At 42.2% G+C, this 20,661-nt stretch overlaps 1 protein-coding gene across 4 annotated transcripts in view; it reads right to left on the bottom strand.

The window, feature by feature from the left end:
• trappc9 (trafficking protein particle complex subunit 9) overlaps positions 1–20,661 on the bottom strand; it is a 425,282-nt gene that overhangs the window by 242,895 nt on the left and 161,726 nt on the right. For all 4 annotated transcript variants that reach the window (XM_078397318.1, XM_078397315.1, XM_078397316.1 and 1 more), the window contains exon 18: positions 13,697–13,839. In XM_078397318.1, coding sequence (XP_078253444.1) covers positions 13,697–13,839 — 143 coding nt within the window. The remainder of the gene's footprint in view (positions 1–13,696; positions 13,840–20,661) is intronic.

Below are 20,661 nucleotides of genomic sequence, written 5' to 3'. Positions count from 1 at the left end.
CGGCATATGGTATAGAATAGACACACAAGAACTACAAAGGTAGACACAAAATACTGCAGTAACTCAGCGGGTCAGGCAGCATCTCTGGAGAGAAGGAATGGGTGACGTTTCAGGTTGAGACTCTTCTTCAGACTGATGTCAGGGGAGGGGGCGGGACAAAGATAGAATATAGTTGGAGACAGTAAGACTGGTGGGAGAACTGGGAAGGGGGAGGGGATGGAGAGAGAGGGAAAGCAAGGGCTATCTGAAGTTAGAGAAGTCAATGTTGCTGGTGTGTAAACTACCCAAGCAAAATATGGGCCTCACTCTGACAATGGAGGAGGCCCAGGACAGAAAGATCAGATTGGGAATGGGAGGGGGAACTGAAGTGCTGAGCCACCGGGAGATCAGGTAGGTTAAGATAGACTGAGCGGAGGTGTTCAGCGAAACGATTGCTGATGCTACGCTTGGCCTCGCCGAAGTAGAGAAATTGACACCTGGAACAGCGGATACAGTAAAGTTGGAGGAGGTGCAAGTAAACCTCTGCCTTACCTATACTGTATGGGTCCTTGGATGGAGTTGAGAGGGGAGGTAAAGGGACAGGTGCTGGTTAGCAGTAAATTGTAGACACAAGGTATGCAGATGTTGGTATGGAGTTATAGGGTATGAAAACAAGCCCTTTGGCCCAATTTGCCCACGCCAACCATCTACACGTCCCAACGGCCCAAATCCCTAAACTTATCCTATTCATTTACCTGTCCAAATGTTTTTAAATGTTGTAACAGTTCCTGCCTCAACTACCTCCTCAGGTAGCTCGTTCCATATACCCACCACCATGTGTGTAAAAAAGTTGCCCTTCAGGTTCTTATAAAATCTTTCCCCCCTCACCTTAAAACTATATCCTCCCTTTCTGGAATCCCCTACTCTGGGTAAAAGATTCTGCATTTACCATATCTAGTCCTCTCGTGATCTTATACACCTCTAAAAGATCACCCCTTGCTTGTACTCTAATGCTCCAAGGAACAAAGTCCCAGACTGCTCAACCTCTCCCTGTAACTCAGGCCCTAGAGACCTGGCAATATCCTCGTAAATCTTCCCTGCACCCTTCCCAGCCTGACAATATATTTTCCTATAACAAGGTGACCAAAACTGAACACAACACTCCAAATGTGTAGGAAGAAACTGCAGATACTGGTTTAAACCGAAGATAGACACAACAAGCTGGAGTAACTCAGCGGGACAAGCAGCATCTCTGGAGAGAAGGAATGGGTGATGTTTCGGGTCGAGACCCTTCCTCAGACTGGTTAGGGATAAGGGAAATGAGAGATATAGACGATGAGAGATGTAGAGAGATAAAGAACAATGAATGAAAGATATGCAAAAAACATGACGATGATAAAGGAAACAGGCCATTGTTAGCTGTTAGTTGAGTGAAAATGAGAAGCTAGTGCAACTTAGGTGGGGGAGGGTTAGAGAGAGTGGGAATGCCAGGGCTACCTGAAGTTAGAGAAATCAAAAATCCTACCACTGAGCTGTAAGCTGCCCAAGCGAAATATGAGGTGCTGTTCCTCCAATTTGCGTATAGCCTCACTCTGACAATGGAGGAGACCTAGGACAGAAAGGTCTGTGTGGGAATGGGAAGGAGAATTAGTGTTTAGCAACCGGGAGATCAGGTAGGTTCAAGGGGACTGACGAAGGTGTTCAACAAAACGATCGCCCAGTCTACGTTTGGTCTCGCCGATGTATAAGAGTCCACATTTTGAACAACAGATACAGTAAATGAGGTTGGAGGAGGTGCAAGTGAACCTCTGCCTAACCTGAAAAGACTGTCGGGGTACCTGGACAGAGTCGAGGGAGGAGGTAAAGGGACAGGTGTTGCATCTTCTGCGGTTGTAGGGGAAGGTACCTGGGGAGGGGTTGGTTTGGGTGGGAAGGGGTGAGTTAACCAGGGAGTTGCGGTCTCTGCACTATGCGGAAAGGGGTGGAGATGGGAAGATGTGACTAGTGTTGGGATCCCGTTGTAGGTGGCAACAATTTCGGAGGATTATGTGTTGTTTGCGATGGGGTGAAAGATAAGGACTAGAGGGACTCTGTCTCTGTTGCGACTAGGGGGAGTGGGAGCAAGTGCGGAGCTGTGGGGTACTGGGGAGACTTGACTGAGGGCCTCATCTATGATTGGAGAGAGGAATCCCCGTTCCCTAAAGAATGAGGACATCTCGGATGTGATGAGGACATGCAAATGTGGCCTCACCAATGTTTTGTGCAAGAATAACATGACCTCCCAACCTCTATATTCAATACTTGAAATGATGAAGGCCCAAGTGCCAAAGCTATCTTGACCACTTTACTGTGACAACACTCTCAAGGAACTATGTACCTGCACTCCTAGATCCCTCTGCTCAACAACACTCCCCAGAGCCTTGCCATGCATTGTGCAGGTCCTGCCCTGGTTCGACTTCTCAACATGCAACACCTCGCACGTATCTGTATTAAACTCCATTAACCATTCCTCAGCTCACCTGCTCAACCAATCAAAATCTGGCTGCAATTTTTGATAACCATCTTTGCTATCTATAATTCCACCCACCTTCGTGTCATCTGCAAACATGTTAACGATGCCTTGTAGATACTCATCCAAATTGTTGATATAAACCAAAAACAGCAAAGGACCCAGCACACTCGACATGAGGAATACCACTCGACATAAGCCTCCGGTCCAAAAAACAACCTTCCCCTGAGGGGGAAAATTTAAAGGAAATGTGCTTTAAAAAAAACCTCAATGAGTGGTGAGTATCTGGAACACATTGCCAGGGATGGTGGTAGAAGCAGATATGATAGTGGCATTTAGGAGGCTTTTAGATGGGCACATAGATATGCAGGGAATGGAGAAATATGGATCATATGCAGGCAGAGAAGATTAGTTCAACTTGGCATCATGTTGGCCACGGACAGTGTGGACCAAAGGGCCTGTTCCTGTGCTGTATTGCACTGTTCTATAATATCAATTTCATGTTCTGAGCTAACTTCAAGTAACCCTTGCATCCCCCCTCTCTCTCCATCCCTCCCCCACCCAAGTCTTACCAGCTTCAAACTTGTCTTGTTGAGTCTCATTGTCTGTAACTTGTTCTCACCTAAGACACGACTAAAAATGGACTGTTTCCTTTACCATAGTTACTTTTTTGCATATCTTTCATTCTTTTTTTCTATATCTCTCTACATCACCGTCTATATCTCTCGTTTCCATTTCCCCTGACTCTCAGTCAGAAGCAGGGTCTCAACCCAAAATGTCACCTATTCCTTTCCTCCAGAGATGCTGTTTGACCTGCTGAGTAACTAGCTTTTTGTGTCAATCTTCACTCTGAGCTTCCTGCACTTAGGGCCATATTAGGCCGCAGCTATTGATCCATGCAACATCAGTTTGGTGATCACTGTGACATTAAAGAGGTCATGGACTAAAGAAAACCATATGTTTTTTACACAGCCCACAGGAGAAGACAGGGGATTTTGGTACCACTCCATATTTCCCCGAAGCATGGGCAGTCATAAACTGAACTCATGCAGTTATGCCTTAAAGAGTAAGGCAGCTGGATGCCAGGAGCACCACAGCAAAAATGACTTGTCCTGTGTGGGTAATGTTCTCCACCAGGCTGTTCTTGTCCTTCTAAGATCCCGAGACACTCTCCCTCCCCCTTTCATCACTGCAGCAGCCATTCTTGAGGATTCTTTCTCCATTTCCACCTTTGAAGTATATTTGCAGCATAGAGCTCAAGCTGTTCTATTAGTTGCAGCATGAAGCAAAGGAGATATGCTGAAGTAGCACATTAGCTCAAACACATTCCTTATCAAGAAGAAAATGCTGACTGGAATATCATTCATCTCACCTGGGGAACTCAATATCTGATTTACAATGAATGTAAATGAAAGATTTGTCAGTTAATTTCAATTTATAATAAACTACCAGTGGTTTACCATCCTCTTTGCTGAAAACAGAATCACATCACTGGTCCTGGTATTATAAATTTACAATCGAAAGATATATGAAACAGCTGACATCACATAATCAGCATATCCAAAACCTAAATCTTGGCTTTCTAGATGCAGCACATCCGCCAACAAAAATAGAAAACGTAGTCAGAAGCTCACTGTAGATAGAAAGACAGCAAACTCACAGCTAAGTCATGCATTGCACTGATTGTAAAGGAAAACAGAGTCAGTATTTTTTTTGTTGTAGAAAACATCACTGTAGGGTAGCAGCACCTTTATCCTGGAATCTTTAAAATGACCCAGAACAAACCTTTAATTTGTGTTTACAAGTAGGGATAAATAGGTTTTACACAGCTTTCAATTATGTTTTTGTTCCCAAATCTAAATCATTTAATATTTCAATATTCAGACTTTAGCAAAGATTTTAATTACACAGATTAAAAAAATAAAATGCCATGTACATTGAAAACTTACTTTTATAATGCCCTAAGGATATGCACATTTAGTGTTATCGCTGTTAAATCCTTTCTAAAATATGACATGCACTGTGCATATAACTTTGTTTTTCTCTTTCCCAGTTTTAAAGAATGTGCAATGTTAGTAATGTTACTCTTTCAAAATATTTATCTAACATGTTGAGTATTACAGCATTTTAGGTTTTTATACCGACTCCATTCTTCTCACTTGCCATTTTGCTGACACAGAAACAATATATGAAAAACGGTGCCATCCTATTTAACTCTTAGCCAAGATTCCGATCTCACCTCACCATTAACATAATCTATTTCCAGCTCAAATTACATCACTGGTTTCTGGCTCCATCTCAACTCGCTTAGTGTTGACGGCCTTATTGCTGACAACTTAATACCTGACTGGTTGTATCCCATTTTGTACTTTCCATAAACCAGACTATCCAAAACTGTTGGTATATCCTAAAAAATACCAGATCATTTTCACACAACCCCTTGTGCTTCCTGACCAAAAACAGATCCAGTCCAGCAGAACTTAAGATGCAAATTGTCTACACTTACTTGCAGATTTCTTCATGTCCTTGCTCGTCATACTCCTTACTTCTTTGACGCCATTATCCCCTTCCAAGCTCATCGTTAAACTCAGAACAGGATCTCTGCTTCTCCCTATACAATTGGATTCTTGATTTCCTCATCAGCAGATGGGCAACATCACCTTCTCCATGCTGATCATCAGAACAGGGGCAACTCAAGGTTATGCCCTTTGTTCTACTTTGTCTACACCCACGACTACATTGTCAGATGCTATCTGTAAATTTACTGACAATATCATTGCCGTTGTATAAATAACAGGTAGCAACGAGTTAAGTGTGCAGGTGATAGATCGATAATCTGATTGAGAGCAGAAGGTTGACAAGGTCCTCAATGAAAATTACTCCTCCGTTTCTACCTCGGAAAAAGATTTGAAGACTAGGGCACTCGGTAAAGTTAACAGCGATGTCCTGTAAAAAGACCGTATCACAGTTGAAGGGGTGGTGGATGACTTCAAAGTAGATAAATCCCCAGGGGCGTGATTAGGTATGTGAGAAGCTAGAGAAGAAATTGCGAGAGTTCTCATTGAGATCTATGCATCATCATTACCCACGGTGAGATCCTGGAGGGTGGTCAATGTCGTACCTTCATTTGAGGGCTGGAAACAAACAGACTAGTAAGCCTGACATTTGTGGAAGGTAAGTTGCTGGAGGGGATTCAGAGCCATAAGATATACAAGCTATCGTGAAGACCGGGGTTTGGTTAAGGACAGACAGCATTGTCCAGTATACACTGGAAATAAGAAGGATGAGGGGGGATCTTATTGAAACATATAAGATAATTAGGGGATTGGACACATTAGAGGCAGGAAACATGTTCCCAATGTTGGGGGAGTCCAGAACAAGGGGCCACAGTTTAAGAATAAGGGGTAGGCCATTTAGAACGGAGATGAGGAAGAACTTTTTCAGTCAGAGAGTGGTGAAGGTGTGGAATTCTCTGCCTCAGAAGGCAGTGGAGGCCAGTTCGTTGGATGCTTTCAAGAGAGAGCTGGATAGAGCTCTTAAGGATAGCGGATTGAGGGGGTATGGGGAGAAGGCAGGAACGGGGTACTGATTGAGAGTGATCAGCCATGATCGCATTGAATGGCGGTGCTGGCTCGAAGGGCTGAATGGCCTACTCCTGCACCTATTGTCTATTGTCTATTGTCTATTGCCTCATTAATTGAATTGAATGTCAATGAGGGTATAGTAGATATTATCCATCTAGATTTTGGCTGCTCTGGAAGGGGACATCTAATTAATTGGATACATAATTGGCTTGAATTGATTGAATAAGTTTATTGGCCAAGTATGTACACATACAAGGAATGTGCCTTGGTGCTCTGCTCGCAAGTAACAACACGAACATACAGTAAACAATTAAAAATAAAGCATAAAACATTAAAACATTAAAAATGAAACATTATCGTTTAAAACATGTGATTGAAATAAAATTCCAGAGTAAAAGGAGGATACAGACTTTTGGTTATTGAGTAGAGCTACTAGTCACGGTTTTTATGTCTGGCTGTGGCGGATTTGACAGTCTGGAGTGGCTTTCCAGAGGGAAATGCTTCAAAGAGTTTGTGGCCAGGGTGAGAGGGATCAGAGATGATCTTACCCGCTCGCTTCCAGGCCCTTGCAGTGTACAGTTTGTCAATGGGGGGAAGGTTGCAGCCAACAACCTTTTCAGCTGATCGAACGATTCGCTGCAGCCTCCGGATGTCGTGCTTGGTGGCTGAGCCAAACCAAACCATGATGGAAAAGATGAGGATACACTCTACCATGGCAGTATAGAATTGGACCATCATTGCCTGTGGCAGATTGTGTTTCCTCAACTGCCGCAGGAAGTACATCCTCTGTTGGGTCATCTTGACTATGGAGTCGATGGTGGCCCCCCATTTAAGGTCCTTGGAGATGATGGTTCCAAGGAACTTAAATGACTCCACAGATATGACAGTGGTGTTGTTGATGGTGAGTGGGGGGAGGGGACGGGGAGCTCTCGTAAAGTCTACAATCAGTTCTACTGTCTGTCTTAAGAGCATTGAGCTCCAGCTTCTTAAGAAAGCACCAGGACGCCAGCTGTGTCACTTCCTGTCTGTAGGCAGATTCCTCCCCATCCTGGATGAGTCCAATCAGGGTTGTGTCGTCCGCAAACTTGAGAAGCTTGACAGAGTAGTCTGTGGAGATACAGTCGTTGGTGTAGAGAGAGTAGAGTAAAGGAGAGGGGAGAGTATGCAGCCTTGAGGTGCTCCTATGCTGAAGGTCTGCGAGTCCGAGATGTGCTTTCCCAGCCTCACATGCTACTTCCTGTCTGTCAGGAAGTTGATTACCCACCGACAGAGGGGTCCAGGCACAGTTGGAGTGTAGTAGCTCTGGTACAGTGGTGTTAAATACAGAGCTAAAATCCACAAACAAAATTCTTGCATAGGTCCCCTGGCGGTCTAGGTGCTGGAGGATCAAGTGCAGGCCTCGGTTGACTGCATCATCCACCGATCTATTGGCCCAGTATGCAAACTGCAGAGGGTCCAGAGGGACCATAAAAAAATATCAGTTTGTGATATTTTTCAGCTGGGCCTGCACAAGTCTTTCAAAGGTCTTCGTGACTACAGAGCTCAGTGCGACAGACCTGTAGTCATTAAGACCAGGGATCCTTGCTTTTTGGGTACAAGGACAATAGTGGAGACTTTGAAGCAGGCAGGGACAGTACAGATTTGCAGGGACTGGTTGAAAATGTCTGTGGAGACCGGTGTCAGTTGTTCGGCACAGAGCTTGAGGGTAGAGGGGGAAACATTGTCCTGTCCTGGAGATTTCCGGCTTTTCTGTCTTCTGAATAGGCTCTCCAGCTCCTCCATTTCTATTGATCGTAGGAAGCAGAATGTGATGGAATGTTGTTTCGTCGACTGGAAGCCAGTGACTCATGATTTGCCTGAGGCAACGGGTGATGGGCCCGTTCTTGTTTGTCATCTATATCAACAATTTGGATGAGAATATGCAGGGCATGGTTATAAAGTTTGCAGTTGACACTAAAATAGGTAGGTGGTATCATGGATAGTGAGAAACAATATCAATAATTACACTTGGATCTTGACCAGCTGGGTAAGTAGTCAGTCTTTGCTCAGTTCCGCAACATATCCCGAGAGCCTTCTGCTGCGTCGCCTCTCAGGAGCCTTTAGAATTTTCAGTTCATATTTGATAAATATGACAAATAAACACTCTTGACCTCTTCAAACACACACCAAGATTATTGTGCATCACTTATTTTCTACTTTTTGGGTAAGTAGGCAGAGGAAGTGCAAATGAAATTTAATTGGAGTAAATGCAAGGTTTGCAGTTATGCAATGTCAAACCACAGTAAGATGTTGACAGTGACTGGAAGGGTCCCGGGGAGAGGAAGAGCAGAGGAATCTACAAGGAGTACTACTACAGGAGTACAAGTAGAGAGTTCCCTGAAAGTGGCATCACAGGAGGGCAGGCTGATGAAGAAGGCTTTTGGTACTCTAGCCTTCATCACTAAGGGCATAGAAGGTGGGATGTTATTTTGCAATATTTACAAGATGTTGGTGAAGCCACATGGAGTATTGTGTAGGAAGGAACTGCAGATGCTGGTTTATGCTGAAGATAGACACAAAAAGCTGTAATAACTCAGCGGGTCAGGCATCATGTCTAGAGAAAAGGAATAGATGACATTTTGGGTCGGAACCTTTCTTCAGACTGAAAGACAGAAGTGAGGGGAGGGAAACTGGAGGCAGCAAACTGAAGGCAATTGTTGGCTGGGGAAGACGTGCTAATGATAGGGATACAAGAATGAGAACAAAGGAACTAGTCGGACGACTGGGTGGGGGAGGAAGGAAGAATGCAGGAGTTACTTGAACTTAGAGAAATGAATGTTCATTCCACTGGGGTATTAACTGCCCAAGCAAAATATAAGGTGCTGTTTCTCTAATTTGCATGTGGCATCACTCTGACAATGGAGGTGGCCCAGGACAAAAAAGAGCTGATTGTTAAATTCAAGACTAGAGACCAGGCATCTGTCTTGTTTGAAGGGGAAAAGATTTAGTAGGAATCTGAGGGGTATCTTTTTCACACAAAGGATGGTGGGTGTATGGAACAAGCTGTGAGAGGAGGTAGTTGAGGCTGGGACTATCCCATCGTTTAAGAAACAGTTAGGCAGGTACATGGATAGGACAGGTTTGGAGGGATATAGACCACGCGCAGGCAAGTGGGACCAGTGTAGCCGGGACATTGTTGGCAGTGTGGGAGAGTTGGGTCGAAGGGCCTGTTTCCACACTGTATCACTCTATGATTATGGCAGTGGAGAGAGTCAACTGCTGGACATGCATCCTGGCCCAACATATTGATGTAATCACGTAAAAAGCTCACCAACATGCTCAGAATTTATAATGGGTACTGACCTCTCCACCATGGGAGGGACCTACAGGAAGTGCTGTTTTCAGAAGGCAGCACCACGCTCTCTTCTCAACGCTACCATTTGGAAGGAGGTACAGGAACATGAGATGTGTTAACTCCAGTTTCGTCGTCTTCACATCAACCTGCACATGAACTATCCTGCACAACCCTAATAACAACCCTACTTCAGCACAGAACCACAATGAATTTATTGTTGTTGTTCTAGAAGACTTTGGTTTTTGCACTATGGTCTAGTTTACTTAGAATAACTGATAATTTATTCTGTATTTATTGTTGTTGTTCATTTATCGTGCCTGTAAAGCTGCAGCAAGTAAGAATTTCATGGTTTAATGGTTCTTTATTGTCACGTATGCACTGCACAGTGAAATTCTTTTGTGCACATGCACAAGTCACCATATTTTGGTGCCATTTCCACAAATAAAAAGTCCACAGTATGGTCCACATGCTGGAAGTACTGGAGCACCCCTGATCCAGATAAGCCCGGTAAGTCCCAGGCTGTTGCAAGGGCTCCTCCATCGCGCTTGGCCTGCTTGGCCCACAAACCGACATCCCTCCCCTCGCCCGACCGGCTTTGTGTCCCGCGGGGTCAGTCTTTGCTCAGTTCCGCAACATATCCCGAAAGCCTTTTGCTGCTTCGTCTCTCAGGAGCCTTTAGAATTTTCAGTTCATATTTGATAAATATGACAAATAAACACTCTTAACCTCTTCAAACACACACCAAGATTATTGTGCATCACTTATTTTCTGTGCTTCACCAATAGCATGTAGGCCCCATTGTATGAAATTCAGAAATTTCCATCACTCAACCTCTCTGCATTGCTTCAAAATCCTCCTTAAAAATAATCCATTGCCTTGCTCAATTTTGCCATTTTTCATTTCCCACTGTACTTCAGGTCACCTGGTCCCACATCTCAATACAGATGTCCTTAATCCAAAGATGAAAAAAAAGGAACTGAACTCCAGAGCCTCAGAGAGTAACAGTTCTTGAAAAAAACAGAATAGTACAGTACTGGAACAGGTCTTTCTACTCACCATGTCGATGTTGAATATGATGTCAAGTTGAACTGCCTGCATGTGATACAGATCTCTCCAATCCATGCACATCCATGTGCCTATCTACAAGCTTCTTGAATTTCAATCTCGTATCTGCCTCCACTACCACCTCTGGCATGTGTTCCAAGCCAAACATAATGTGTAAAATAATTTGTCCTGCACATCTCTTTTAAACATTACCCTGCTTCCCTTGAGTCTATGACATTTCCATCCTGTGAAAAGGTTGTCTGTCTACCCTATTTCATAATTTTGTACACTTCTATCAGATCTCCCCTCAACTGACGTTCGAGAGAAAACAATCAAGTTTGTCCAAAGTCTTCTTATAACTACTTAATGGTCTGAAGCTCCAATCCAAAATGTTAACTATCCATGTTCTCCAGAGTTGCTGCTGGGCTTGCTGTTACTTCAGCACTTTGTGTATTTTTAAGACCATAAGACGTGGGAACAGCATAAGGCCATTCAGCATATCATGACTACTTGCCATTCAATCATGGCTCATCTATGTTTCCCCCTCAAACCCATTCTCCTGCCTTCTCCCAATAACCTTTTATACCCTTCCTAATCAAGAAGCTAACAATCTTCACCTTACAAATACCCAATGTCTTGGCCTATACAGCCATCACTCTACACTCAGACCTCCTCACTCTTACACTCAATGCCCTGACCAATGAAGGCAAGCATGCCAAAAGCTTTCTTTACTGCTCATTCTGCTTGTGTTGCCACTTCCAGGGAGCTATGGATAGAGGACCATGGGAATTGAGGGGATCTCCTTACACTGACTGGAGTTGCAGTTGTAGGAAGTCAATCATCTTTGCCTAAAAACACTTTTGCAGGAGTTTCCAGAGGTATATATATTTGGACCGACCATCATCGGCTACTTCTTCAAAAATCTGCCTTACAAGTAATGATTATACAATATTCAATTCCATTTAATGCTCCTCAGAAAATGAAGCAGTTCATGCCGACATAGAAAATAGGTGCAGGAGGAGGCCATTTGACCCTTCGAGCCAGCACCGCCATTCATTGTGATCATGGCTGATCATCCACAATCAGTAACCTGTGCCTGCCTTCTCCCCATATCCCTTGATTCCACTGGCCCCTAGAGCTCTATCTAACTCTCTTTTAAATTCATCCAGTGAATTGGCCTCTACTGCCTTCTGTGGCAAAGAATTTCACAAATTCACAACTCTCTGGGTGAAAATGTTTTTTCACATCTCAGTTTTAAATGACCTCCCGCTTATTCTTAGACTGTGGCCCCTGGTTCTGGATTCCCTCAACATTGGGAACATTTCCTGCCTCTAATGTGTCCAATCCCTTAATAATCTTATATGTTTCAATAAGATCCCCTCTCATCCTTCTAAATTCCAGTGAATACAAGTTCAGTCTTTCCAATCTTTCCTCATATGACAGTCCCGCCAACCTGGGGATTAACCTCGTGAACCTAGGCTGCACTGCCTCAATAGCAAGGATGTCCTTCCTCAAATTAGGAGACCAAAACTGCACACAATACTCCAGATGTGGTCTCACCAGGCCCTTGTACAACTGCAGAGGGACCTCTTTACTCCTATACTAAAATCCTCTTGTTATGAAGGCCAACATGCCATTAGCTTTCTTCATTGCCTGCTGTACCTGCATTTTACTTTCAGTGACTGGTGTACAATGTTTCCCAGGTCTTGTTGCACTTCCCTTTTTCCCCAATCTGACACCATTGAGATAATAATCTGCCTCCTTGTTCTTGCCGCCAAAGTGGATAACCTCACATTTACCTACATTATACTGCAATTTTCTACCCATGTCAATACTACATTATACTGCAATTCTCTATCGATGTCAATACCCTACCCTCAATACCATGTGCTCTAAATGTGCCCACTAATCTCCTGTGTGGGACCTTATCAAAGGCTTTCTGAAAGTCCAGATACACTACATCCACTGGCTCTCCTTCATCATGGCGGCACGGTGGCGCAGCGGTAGAGTTGCTGCCTTACAGTGAATGCAGCGCCGGAGACTCAGGTTCGATCCTGACTGCGGGCGCCGTCTGTACGGAGTTTGTACGTTCTCCCCGTGACCGGCGTGGGTTTTCTCCGAGATCTTCGGTTTCCTCCCAAACTCCAAAGATGTATAGGTATGTAGGTTAATTGGCTGGGCAAATGTTAAAAAAAAAAAATTGTCCCTAGTGGGTGTGGGATAGTGTTAGTGTGCGGGGATCGCTGGGCGGCGCGGACCCGGTGGGCCGAATGGCCTGTTTCTGCGCTGTATCTCTAAAATCTAAAAAATCAATTTTACTTGTAACAAGGTCTTCATGACATTATGGCCTGATATCTGCTACATAACATTGATGACGCCCTAGTATTAGGCAGTAACCAGCGACAATAATAGTGGCAGCACTTTCCCCTGATACTCATTGCATTACACTCACCATGTTTCCCTGATGAACAGTCCTTTGTGGGAGCAGCAGTGGGTTGGTCACCACAGGTGAATAATGCAACTTGATCAGCCACTTAAATTCTATAGGTGGAAGAGCAGGTTAAAGGGTGGGTATCTAGCAATGATCATTTTTCCTCCTGCCCTTTCAGTGCCTCATCACTTCTCAAGGTATAAGACTGTGATGAAATATGCATCATTTGCAAAGGTACATGCAGTTCTAACAACACTCAGTAGCTCAGCACCACGTAGGACAAAGCGTTTGATACCCATCTCCAAAAAATCATTCTGTACACTCAGAGCACCACGGTTACAACATGTATTATTTTCAAAGTTCATGGCAATTTATGGGCTGGCTTTCTTTATCCTAAACCTGCAACAACTTGAGGGGAAAGCAATAGTAACTGCAACAACGAAATATATCAAAACACCATTGTGTTGGTTCGCTTTCAGGTTACAGACAATTTGCACTTGGAAATGTGTTTCTGAATTGTCACTAGGTCTCATCAGCCACAACACAAGTTTAACTTCACCACAAGGACTGAAACAAATTAAAATGGCTGCCCACCACCAAGTTCTTAAGGGCAATAAGAACTAAGCAATAAATGCTGTCCTTTCTAGCATGCCTAAAAAGGAACAAATAACTTTATTCTACAATCGCTCCTGTGAATGGCATTTTTTTACTAACTAAAAGGCAATTTAAATACAAAGTTGCTTGTATAGAGATTATTTTACAATTTGAAGATAGACGTTGAGGTTACATATTGAATCTCATATGGATAGCTGTACCTTGTTGCAGGAAGTGTGCTGACCCTTGTGAAGAATACTGACGGCTCAACATCCACATGAAGTCCCAAAGAAAGATTTCTGTAGTATCCTTCACTGTGTCCTGGTCCACCAGAATATTTGAAGTTCAAAATGGATTCCAGCGTCTGAAAAACAACAAAAAAAAGTACAATTTGATATGTACATGCATTTCAAATCCCAACACCTTGAGACTGCTGGAATGTACTTTTACGATTATGTATATTGAGTTGGTTAATTCTCATAATTGTGGTGATGCAGTCTATTTAGACCTGTGTACATGCAATTATAAAGTCTGAGCTTCGTGTATGATCAATCAGGATTTAATTGTGATGGTAACTTACTTTTAATCACTTTGTTTTACTTCAATTACCTGAAGTTTTAATTACTTCTGCATTGGACAAGGCATGTCTGGAAGGGACTGGGTTAATATGATCTGGCCTATTTGATCTGGCATGTAATCAGAGGTTAATTTTAAATAGAAAATACATTATAAGTCACACCTGTTACCATACTGCACTGAATACAGCTTGCGTGGAAACTATTGTAGGACAGCAGATGATCAATCTTTGCCATCTGAATTAAGACCACAAATATGTTACAGATAAAAGACAAAAGGAAAATGTATAAGAATTGGTCATACATGGTTTTAAAATACAGAAACATGAATCTTTAGCCTTGATGTTATTAACAAGATAACAGGTATTTTACAAAATGAGCCAACTCTGGGAAAGAGGTAATAAACCCATGAGAAACCAAATGAAAGACCACAACTTGAATTGCACTACAGATAAAATATGTTACATAAACAAAGCTGAAACATCTCATGGGATTGATATAATAAGAGACATCAAAATGTTGCTTGGACATTACCAAGACATTTGTTTTACAAGATTGATTTTGTGAAATTTTGCAGTCAAAGCCAGAATGCAATAGCATTCAGTGCTAAAATCCAGGAGAGTTGATAATTTGTAATTCACACATAGCTGAATAACAGATTTTGGATAGTGTAGCACACCGTATCTCCTTAGTCAAAAGATGGAGATGGATTAAAAGAGAACTGGAGACTGCAAACTTGTAGCTTTAGTGGGCATAAATATATTATGACTGTGTTTATGCTGCATGAAGTAACATTCCGAAGGCAGATGTGATTAGGAAGTTCAGGGCAGTGAAGTAGTTCAGAGATACCTAGATACACACCACCAGCAGTCATTTAGTCCATTCTGGCCTGAAAATGCTATACTTGGCTGGGTCAAACTTTTGCTTTGTTGGAACATTTATGCTTTATAACTGTCAATTATTTAGAATAAATTGATTCTAATGCCTTCTCACAATATCAGTTTCTACTATGAATCTTTGTAGGTTTTAACAATTTAATTACATCAGTGTGCTTCAGCATTCATAAATAAGCAGAATTGGTGAATGTTGCATGCAAACCATCAGCACTTTCTGGAGACAGTCAGGAAGGCTTTTTTCGCATCGATTGAAATCAGCCTAACGATCAACATCTCACTAAATCCCGACATGGATGTGTTTCTTTTTTTCTATGAATCCTACATGAATGAATCAGAGCTCTAATGCTCTTGAAACAACAAAATAAATGCTCTTACCTTATTCTTATTCAAGAAAAGTAGCAATCATGGTATGAAGCACAAGGACTGAGCCCTACTAGCATACGATTAAGAGTTGGACTGAGTATGAAAACATAGACATCAAATGGATGTGAATCAATGAATGGTATGAGGAAAGTAGTGGCACTATATGGTGAGGGGAATGGAAAGAATAAATTGAAGTGGTGAAGGTGGGTGGTGAATGCTTGGCAAGAGAAACAAAGAATTTGAATCCATATGAAAGGGAAAAAAGGGACTACATGGATGCAAAGGGCAAAGAAGGGACAAGAGAAGGAAATTGGGGGAAATGTATGGCAAAGGAAAATGTAACTTCATCCAATTCTACTAGTGCCCTACCGAACTATATAATCTAGAATCATCCAAATCCATAAGGACAGATATATAGATAGGAAATATTTAGAGCAATATGGGCCAATCACAAGCAAATAGGACTGTGGGACATCTTGGGTGGCAAAGATGAGTCGGGAATTCTAATAGGCTGATTTTACGGGCATCTGGATATACCTATTCAGATCTGTGGGACTAACAAGCAGATATGGAAACTAACTTTAAATTGCCTAGCCATTTTGAAAAATCTTGGAACATCAATATATTGCGCTTTGCTGACCACAGAAACCAGCTGGTGCTTAGTTGCTATGCTACATTTAAATTAATGTTTGATTCCATAATTATTGAATCCATGCCATTTTATAATATCTGACTGAATAATTGTAGCAGTTTTGAATATCTAATTTTGTTATGGTACTAATTGCTTTATCCCAGAAGTGTTAATCAAATAATGTTAATTGGGTACATTTTCACCATGTGTTTTTTTGACTGACAAGAGCCAGTTGGCTAATTTACTCAGTATGCTGTTTTTCCACTATGACAAATCAGAGAAATATATTTTTCATGACAACCAGACCATTCATTCCACCAAGTCTATAACAGCGCCTTGAGCAATCCCATCAAACCCTTCCCCTACTAATTTCTCTGCAATCTATTTTCTGTCACATGCGTATCAAATCTACCCTAATTCTCCTATCACCCATCACTACTAGAAGTAATTTACAGCGACACAATAATTTAAACAATCTGAATTTCAGCTATCCAATAAACTGGTGAGTATGAAGCCAAATTTCAGGCATTGATTAATGCAATCCTTCAAATTCATGTAATTTTACCCTTTGAACAATATTCTATATACTACTTAAAGATGTACTGGAAATTTCTACAACATTAAAGACAGAAATTAAACAAATGCTTGAAGTTGCCACTGAGACCGACGATGGACTGATATCGAAAGAATTTGTACCATTCCACTCAGTAGCAAAGATTTTGTGGGGAAAGTGATCCAATCATGGCTAGGACAAAGGGAAGAAATACAATGCAAGAAAGATGATATGTCAAGATCTCCTGCATGTAAAAAGGTAAGTTGCAAAACTAAACACAGATTGCTCAGAAACGGATATAAGGGGATTAATAGCTTGGAACTAGGAAATTGCAAACACATTAAGTTTTCATCCTAAATAACACTAAGCAACACAAAAATAGTACGGTAACCAAGGGAAGAAATAAAACAAAAACTACCATCAATTAATATCCCAAAGAACCAAAGCAAATCAATACATCTAAAGGCTGACAAAAGAAAGACAAAGTAACTTGGTGGATCAGGCAGGTTGCACGACATGGAGTTGAAGTCATGACTTGCGCTTGACTTGGATTTAAGTGAGGGGGAGTTGCGCAGATCATCGGCCTCACTTTCTCGTCCTGGCCTATCGGGTTCCAGCAGCGAGACATAGTCGGGACGGCTGGGGACAGGTCAGGATGCAGTGGATGGTCAGAAGTGTCCTACGTATCTCACTCTGCCCTGTTTGCGCTCCACGACGCTTTGTTGGGATCGTCTTTCTGCCCGTTGAACCTTCTGGTGGTTTCCTCCGCGCAATCCGCCGAACCCAGGCTTCACATGCTAGGTAGACAAGCCCTAAAGCCGCTGGAACCAACGACTTGCCGACTGTACATGTGGCATGCACACAAGACAGTGGAGACATCGTGGGGGCGGGGTCGTCCAACTCCTGTACAAGTCCCATTTAGGACTTGCCCACTGCCCTAGGCAGGAAGGAAGGCAGGAAGGAAGACAGGAAGACATCTCTGGAAAACATGGATAGCCAACATTTGTGGTCAGGACTCATCTTCAGACTGGTTAACAAATCACCTGGATCCGATGTGCTGCAGCGTCTTGTTCCAAAATAAGTGACTGGAGAGATATATTGAGGATACATAGATCATCATCTTCGAAAACATCCTAGATTCTGTGAAGGTTCAGATGGATTGAAAAGCAATTGAAGATGGGGGGTTGTGGTAGATGGACATTATTCAGGCTCCAGGTCTGTGACCAGTGGAGTTCCGCAGGGATTTGTGTTCAGACCTCTGTTTGAGATATATACAGGCACACCCCAACTGACATAATAGGCGAGTTATGTAAACTCGCACTTATGTAAACAATAGGTGGTCCCATTTCCTGAATGACCTGTTATTGCAACGGGAGGATGACGAGTGCTTCCCGTTCACTTAATTGATGTAGAAGCATCGCCTAGGCTCGGTGCAACACTGCGTAGGTGAGCAAGTATGGGAAACGAGAGCGAGAGAGGGTGGAGGGCATCTTCCAGCCGAGTCATCACATCTTCCACAAGATGCACCAGCGAGCCCTTCCTCACCATTTTGTTCAGCCCACTGCTTGCTCTTCCACCAGCGCCTCTTGCCACCTTTCTCCCCTGGAGTTGCTGACATATTCCAAGGTAGAAGATGCCGGTGACTCTGGGGCAGGAGGCGAATGAGGCAATGGTGAAAGGGGGAGCAGATAAAGCAACGGCTGAAGTGGCAGCTGATGAGAGGCAAGGGAGACTGAAGGAGCTGCAATAACAGCCCAGTCAACCGGACGGTGCAGCAGCTGGAGAAGAAGAACACACCAGTGCAGACCAGCAGCATTGGTGCATAGTTTCAAAGTAAAACAATAAAAGGAGCTGGAGTAACTTAACAGAATGATTCAATCTAAAGAAGGATCCAGACCCAAAACGTCACCTATCCATGTCCTCCAGAGATGTTGTCTGACTTGCTGAGTTACTCCAATACTTTGTGTTGTTTTGTGTAAAAATAGCATCTGCATTTCTTTGTTTCCAGCTGGTTTTAAAGCAATTCCAACGCATAAAATAAAACTTATGTAAGGGTTTATGTAATGCAACTATATATAAAAAGGAAATAAACAAAATAAACTTCCATGGAGACCAGCAATAAACCAGAGTGACACTGGTATGCAGTCTCTTTGCAGGTTCTGCAAAGGCAGAAACTGTTAATCCAGGATTTAGCTTCCCTGGGTGCAGATTAATGCTGGATGCCCCTTGTGGAACTGCTGTTCATAACAGCTCAGTTTGGCTGCAAGATTGGTTATTCGATTGAGTGAAATCATGTAAAATATACTAAGTGATAAATAACAAATTTTCTTTCACCAGGTGGTCAAGTATAACAGAAAAAATATACTGAAGCCCCCTTTTATCCTTTGGTTATTGTCCATATCTAATTTTCCCAATGCTCTTCTGATAGGTCTTCCTATCTGAAACTTTATGCTCATCGGAAATAAAATCTCTAGCACTTGAAAAATCTAATTTTCTTATTCAAATATATTTCCAGCATTTACTTAATAATTTTCTTTTTAATTGGACTTTCTCTTTTCTATGCTTTACCACAAACAGTTGCTTATTTAATCCCAGGGATATCACAATTGCAGCTGTTTTTTAATCAAAGGAAATTCAATTCCCCGATTTCAAAACCTAAAAACCAAACACTCGCAAATAGATCTTCACAAAACGTGATGGACCTGTTTTAAGTTGAGAACAGGTCAAAAGACAGTACATAGGTCACTTCTCGATTGGAAACCACCTGGACATCCAAGGTCCAATGGCTGGGTAATTTGCCTCTCCGATTCCTAAACAGCTATTTCTGATGTAGGATCAGACCACATTCAAATGAATGAAGATTCACAGCCTGAACTTTAGGAGGAAAAAAAATAATGTATTTGTTAACCTTTTAAAATATTTTAGTCTCGTTAGCTTGAGCAGGATTCAAGACTCTGCCTTTCCTGGCCTGAAAGGTTGTCAGATCGTTCCAGATCATATGCCTCATTTGTATATGTTGGAAGGAACTGCAGATGCTGGTTTACACTGAATATAGACACAAAATGCCAGTTGTATGTTGACCAAGACCCGCACACCGCACCTAGACTCACAAGATACCTCTCAGGAGCGTAAATAAGGCAAGTGAGATGGGACTGGTGGGATTGATCTGCAGGGAATAACATGGATCTAATGGGTCAAATAGTGTTGTCCATGAATAAGCAAATAATTTACTCAGGAGGGTAAGCACATTTGACCCTCTCCATCCATTTCAGGTAATTGAACTCATTTTGGCCTGTTGTTGTGTCAATAGCAAAGCAATTACCTTCAAAACTATTCTGGAAAGCCAATGAATTTCAGAGTAGATGAAATAGTATTCATTAAAATAAGGCAATTAAGCCATGAAAGGATATTGCTTTGAAGGAATCTATTGTAATAAAAACAAACCTGGAATATAACTTCAAGTTCCATTAAGTGAAAAGGAAATTTCGCACCTTCACCAAATTATTCATAAAAGGAGTAATAAGTGCGAATAGTGGGTTATTTCATTGTAATATTGGAGGTAAAATGCTGGCAAAGAAACAGCTGACATAAATTATTTGCTTACTACTGGAGAAACACTATAATTTTTCCAAAGGAATCAACTGGTCTATGTTTAGGAAAAAAACTGCAGATGCTGGTTTAAATCGAAGGTAAATTTAAATCGAACTGCTGGAGTAACTCTGTGGGTCAGGCAGCATCTCGGGAGAGAAGGAATGGGTGATGTTTCGGGTCGAGACCCACTGGTATATGTTAATGGGATCCAAGCAGTGATTGAACTTTATTAACAAATAAAACTTTGTCTTCAATAAGGTTTCATAAATTACTGGACCATTTTTGTAATTTTTATTAACATGCAAAATATTTGCATGGAAATACAACAATATTTCATAGTCTGCAATTTAAATAGGAGGAAAAAAGTAAACGCACTGAATCGATGGAAAATATTATAAATAATTCTCACTGGCAGTTACCATGGCAATTGGATGCATCTGGCATCACAATTATCTGGTGCATGTGCAGCAACTCCTCCTATTTAAAGAGCTAGGAAGAGGGGAAAACTAAGAACCAGGAGAGAAAGATCAGTATGGGAATGGGAGTTAAAGTGTTTAGTAACCAGGAGATCAGATAG

Source organism: Rhinoraja longicauda, chromosome 4 (genome assembly GCF_053455715.1).
Source record: "Rhinoraja longicauda isolate Sanriku21f chromosome 4, sRhiLon1.1, whole genome shotgun sequence".
NCBI lineage: Eukaryota > Metazoa > Chordata > Chondrichthyes > Rajiformes > Arhynchobatidae > Rhinoraja > Rhinoraja longicauda.
Note: the sequence above shows the minus strand (reverse complement) of the source record. Positions and strands in the feature narration are given on the sequence as shown.